The sequence below is a fragment of the Cydia amplana genome, chromosome 18 (genome assembly GCF_948474715.1).
Source record: "Cydia amplana chromosome 18, ilCydAmpl1.1, whole genome shotgun sequence".
Taxonomy (NCBI): Eukaryota; Metazoa; Arthropoda; class Insecta; order Lepidoptera; family Tortricidae; genus Cydia; species Cydia amplana.
In genome coordinates, this window is record NC_086086.1 from 13,819,590 (window position 1) to 13,825,471 (window position 5,882).

General features: G+C 38.2%; 1 protein-coding gene across 1 annotated transcript; it reads right to left on the reverse strand.

The window, feature by feature from the left end:
• Positions 1 to 4,157: 4,157 nt before the first annotated feature.
• On the reverse strand, positions 4,158 to 5,202 carry LOC134656477 (uncharacterized). Its single transcript, XM_063512014.1, has 3 exons — positions 5,064 to 5,202; positions 4,546 to 4,763; positions 4,158 to 4,246 (listed from the first exon to the last, which is right to left on the reverse strand). Exons 1-3 carry the CDS (start codon positions 5,183 to 5,185, stop codon positions 4,158 to 4,160), a joined length of 429 nt encoding a protein of 142 aa, XP_063368084.1. The 5' UTR covers positions 5,186 to 5,202.
• Between the last annotated feature and the right edge of the window lie 680 nt (positions 5,203 to 5,882).

Consider the following 5,882-nt stretch of genomic DNA (forward strand, 5'->3'; position numbering starts at 1 on the left):
CATCAAAGATATGTTTACATTTTTCGCCTTATTACAAATGCCTTGTCACAAATGCGGTCGCAAATGCCGGTTCCGCATTGGCTTATACAGCCACGAGAGAAACTTACAGACGCTGCTTGAATCATCTGTCAAGATGTTAAAGGCCTGATGATGATGACAAAGGAGTAAGGTGCAAAAGTGTAAACATACCTAGTATCTTTGACTGTACACTCCATATTGCAAAAGTACATCAAAGCACATTTTACAGGTAACATAATATTAATAGGATTATAAAATGTATGCCATCGTTATCTTTTACCCACTCAAAACATTAGGTAGCCAATCTAATTTCGTCGCCATTTGCAATTAAATTTGAAACAGCGCCAATAAAGAACGGGCCGATAAAAGTTAATCATTATTACAAAATTCCAATTATCATAAAAGCGTTGGACACCCCTGGCCCTGTGTTCTTATAGCTGCCGCGGTAACCGTACCGTAAACCGAGTCGAACAGGGGCCGATTTTTAGGGTTCCGTAGCCAAATGGCAAAAAACGGAACCCTTATAGATTCGTCATGTCTGTCTGTCTGTCTGTCTGTCTGTCTGTCCGTCTGTCTGTCCGTCCGTATGTCACAGCCACTTTTCTCCGAAACTATAAGAACTATACTGTTGAAACTTGGTAAGTAGATGTATTCTGTGAACCGCATTAAGATTTTCACACAAAAATAGAAAAAAAACAATAAATTTTTGGGGTTCCCCATACTTCGAACTGAAACTCAATTTTTTTTTTTTTCATCAAACCCATACGTGTGGGGTATCTATGGATAGGTCTTCAAAAATGATATTGAGGTTTCTAATATCATTTTTTTCTAAACTGAATAGTTTGCGCGAGAGACACTTCCAAAGTGGTAAAATGTGTGTCCCCCCCCCCCTAACTTCTAAAATAAGAGAATGATAAAACTAAAAAAAATATATGATGTACATTACCATGTAAACTTCCACCGAAAATTGGTTTGAACGAGATCTAGCAAGTAGTTTTTTTTTTTAATACGTCATAAATCGCCTAAATACGGAACCCTTCATGGGCGAGTCCGACTCGCACTTGGCCGCTTTTTGAATTTCGACCGCTCGATTTAGTCACTCAAAAATCGATGGAAAAGGGGCTGTTCATAAATTACGTCATCTATTTTTGACGATTTTTGACCCCCCCCCCCCCCTCTAAAATCATCCAAAAATCATGCTTTGAATGACCCCGTTTCCTCCTACGTCATGCTACCATCATCCGATGTTCAGACCCCCCCCCCCAATATGAAATGACGTAATTTATGAATAGCCCCAAACGGCGAAATGCGAATTTATGAAATACGAGAGAGAAACTGGGAATCTAGTGGTACCTAATGACCACTCGTTTTCAATTCTATATTAAGTAGAATAGGAGGCGGTCTTGAAATCCGTATTTGATTGGGACCAAAAACTGTCCTCTATCTAAATCGGCGAATATTTATTCAATATTTTTGTAAAAACACAATATGTACCTACAATTAATTGGGTCTATACAATAAGAGCATTCAATCCAAGTAATCACTAGAAACTTTAATTAACAAACGAAACATGGGATAAATGATATCAGTCAGATCATTAATAAAGACAGTACGAACAATTTATTAGCCTTCATACCCTCGTCACTGTTAATTTACCTACCCTACTAGTGTATTAACATCTCAGATTGTTTAGAAACCGAGATTCAATGCAATACAATCACAATAATGGAGGATGATTCTGATTTTTCAATTATGAGATATGTCTGACGTAAATAAATATTTTTTATTGGGACATAAAAATACAAACTAAACAATAAAACTAAACTACATGCATTATAAAACTTAAAATAAACTTATAAATAAAAAATGCTCCCCAGGTCGCTGTCATGTGTTAAGGTGCCCAGAAGACTGGCAGCATTACCTCGTTGGATCGCCAGACAGTCTCTGGCCGAAGTAGCTGCCAGCCCTCTGGTCACCAGACGTAATTGATATGATTTTCTTTATCCTCGTGCCGCCCAATGTATGTACATTAGGATGTACACTCAGTTTCGATGGAATGTCAACCTCAATTAATAATAAAATTTCTCATCACATTCTAAGAAAAAAAAAAAAAAAAAAAACAGTAAGTAGGTTTTATTCGAACAAATTAAATTCAACCTAATTGAAAATACAACAAGAATCTAACTTCCTTGGCTATAATTTTGCATGGTGGGCGGCACGGGGTTATTTTTTGATACGGCCTTTAATCATGAATTCGTGCACCAATCCATGTGAGCCGCTGACGCTAATTAGTGCTTACCAGCAGAGGCAATCAGGAGTCGTCGTGCCTTGAAACCCTCGAAACGCTCAAGATTCCACTTTTCGAACAACTTCCTACGCTCGTGGTAAAATTTTGGGATCTTTCGCTTTCTCGGGCATGCATATTATTATTATTTGCCGTTTTTGCATAATGGTACGGAACCCTTCGTGCGCGAGTCCGACTCGCACTTGGCCGGGTTTTGAATCTTTTCATTTATATTTATATTCATGCGTTTAGATTGTCCATTTTTTTGGATACACAGAATTAAAGGTTTCATTAGCAAGTTTGGCAAGTAAACGCTCAGTGATTTCCTCGCAGGTGCTCTACTCGAGCGGGTTTTATTCAATTTTTTACGTGACTTCCTCCGCTCACCTCCACTTCCGGCTGCTATTACTCGACTGCTACAGAAAGGACACAGGGGACCTTGCGGGGATCTTTCTCTTTTACTCTCATTAAGACGTAATTAGAGTGACAGAGAAAGATGCCCGCAATTGACGAACTTCGATTTTCGCGGTTATAGCCCAGCACAACCCTGAGGGGCTACCGCGAAAACCGAATTTCGCAAATTGCGGGGATCTTTCTCTTTTACTCCAATGAAGGCGTAATTAGAGTGACAGAGAAAAATGCCCGCAATTTGCGAACTTCGATTTTCGCGGTTATGGGCGGCTTGGTCACAAATTTGGGATGCGGGATCTTAATGAGGAGTTGCAGGGTACCAGAATGATACTCATATTCTTGACTACATTTACTTTCTTTTTAACGATCCGACAATATATTTGTAGTCAGAGGGGCTACCGCGAAAACCGAATTTCGCAAATTGCGGGTATTTTTCTCCGTCATTCTAATTACGCCTTTATTGGAGTAAAAGAGAAAGATCCCCGCAATTTACGAAATTCGGGTTTCGCAGTAGCCCCCCAGGAATATGAGGTACCTATCATTCTGGCATCCCATAAGTGCATGGCGAATTTATCAATGAATTAATTCATAATTTCTCCATTCTCCATGCAATTTCGCAGCTCACTGTCACGTGACTTGAGCGTCAACTTTGTAGTGGTAGCGTTATACGGGCACACCGCATGTGAAAACGATTTTCTTCGACTGAAATAGGCAGTGGATGGGTCAGTAAGCTTCGCGAGCCAGAGGAAACTTAATTACACGTTCAAACATGTGGGCTGGTACAATGCAGGTGGTAAAGTGAATAAATGAAGTTCTGAAAATTATCGATTTTTTTTCGCGTACCTAAGTAAGCAAATGTGCAGAACTATATAATAATCCGAACGGTACCATAGAACTCATAGAAGTATAATTTACATAGCCATAGCTGGCGCATAATATATCATGTCAACGCGGTTTATGCTTGGTATGTTTCACAATTTAAACTTATGTATGTATCTAAAGCGGGGCCACACTAGCGCTTTGAAAGCGAGGCGAGCACGCAACGAGTTCGCCGCGAGCGCGCAACGGGTTCGCCGCGAGCACGCAACGAGTCTGCACTGCACCCATTCCAGTATGTCAGTACGCAGCGAAATCGTTGCGTGCTCGCGGTGATATCGTTGCGCGCTCGCGGCGAACTCGTGGCGTGCTCGCGGAGATCTCGCTGCGCGCTCGCCTCGCTTTGAACTCGCTCGCAAATCGCTAGTGATAGTGTAGCCCCGCTCTTACAAGTAATGAAATAGAAATGTGGTTAGGTACCTATATACCGACATATTATGTAGACACATGGAGAGTGAACCCCTACCCTGAATTGAACGGTATGGCATGAACTGTATTATAGTATTTGTTTGAAAAAAGGATGAGATAGGCAATCAAAACAAAAGTAACAGGCGATGTTACATTTTATTTAGCTGTTTAATTTGAATCGTTTAGCACATACAACTAAGATATCGCCACCTCTTTTAGATTTGTAAATTTTCTTGTCAGTTGAAATTTCTGAAATCAAAATAAATACCATTTAATCCATCCATACATATTAACATTATTATAAAACAGCCAAAACAGCTTATATTATTATATTCACATCTTAGCGCCCGAGGGCCTATTACTTACTTAATTCTTCTATCTGCCTTTCTATCGATCGAATAAACAAGAGTGATAAAAGAGGCACATACTTAACAAAATTTCGATTTTGGCGGTAGGCCCTCAGGTGCTACAAGCAAAAAGCAAATCAGTGGAAACAATGTCAATCAAAGCTCTTTTTATAGATAGGTATGGAAATATTTGGTACTCACCTGAATTTTGATAAATAGGCAAGTATTTTGTAGACTTTTTGATAGTTTTTACTTTTTGCCTATTCTCTTTGTGGAATCTAGCTAAGTGATGAGAGCCAAGTTTAAGGCCCAATTCGAATATATTGAGTCGTCGCCTTAGCTTTTTATTGGTCATTATAATTTGTTTCCAAGTTTTGATCACCCTGACAGCAGTCCTTAATGATGCATCATCTAAATATCTGAAATTTTGAGTGATTATATATTTTACAAGCAACAGCTAGGCAAACTATGATTTATTTAAATCGCACAACACACACAACTTTAAATGTAACTTTCAATAACTTTGTTCGTTAATGAAACTACACTATAAAACATCTAAAAAATATTTTCTCTTACGTACACGAATTCACGTCACAACATTAAGATTATCGAAAAAAAATTGTTGAGAACTTGACTGTTTCGTTCTCTCTATTTTACGTGCGGATGGCGCTCGATCGATCGATTTTGGCGGTAGCCCCCCAGGACTTAAAGCAACTTACGAAAATATTTTCCAAGACAACTCCAACGGCAAGGACGTTATTGCGTCTTTCTTTATTTCACAAAATCTTTCAGAACCAAATATAAAAATACTGTTAGTATACATGACGTTTCTTGGTTCCATCTAGTGAAAAGAGGGTACATCTATGTAAATAAAAAAAAATTGTTAATTTGAATCACGTTCAGAAATTGATTGAATCAAATTTCTTTACTCGCATACCGGAACCGGAACCAACCGGAACATGAATTTACCTAAAATGAATATTTTCATCTAATACCTTTAGACGAGCAATTCTTGTATATTTATTTATTTATATATATATTTCGGGGATCTCGGAAACGGCTCTAACGATTTCGATGAAATTTGGTATATGGGGGTTTTTGGGGGAGAAAAATCGATCTAGCTAGGTCTTATCTCTGGGAAAACGCCAATTTCTGAGATTTTATATGTTTTCCGAGCAAAGCTCGGTCTCCCAGATATTACAAATCTAAATGAGCACTTCTGTTATAAACGTGTGGCTGGTACAAATATGGCCACACCATATAAGACTCAAACGCTCTTATTTATTTATATAAAAAATATATATTTGAGTACTCGTCCAGTATTATAATTCTTTGCTAAAAATGCTCAGTTTACAATGCCATCTACAGTGGTCTTATAAAACTACTGGCTACTCCTAGTTTTCTATTAATTTAATTTAAAAATGAAGGGTTGAAAAGAAAAAAACCCAATTCATATGCAAAATACGAAAATAACATTGAAGTATTTTTTTGAAACAGAGCTGCAACATTTTATGGAAGAATATTTTAAAAGAACCTGG

Excerpts from the sequence above, each read along its gene's own strand:
- LOC134656477 (XM_063512014.1), bottom strand. The coding sequence starts at position 5,185 with ATGGAACCAAGAAACGTCATGTATACTAACAGTATTTTTATATTTGGT. Across the intron at positions 4,764-5,063 it reads TTGTCTTGGAAAATATTTTC|ATATTTAGATGATGCATCAT; the intron begins GTAAGTTGCTTT and ends TCAAAATTTCAG. Across the intron at positions 4,247-4,545 it reads GCCTATTTATCAAAATTCAG|AAATTTCAACTGACAAGAAA; the intron begins GTGAGTACCAAA and ends TTTTGATTTCAG.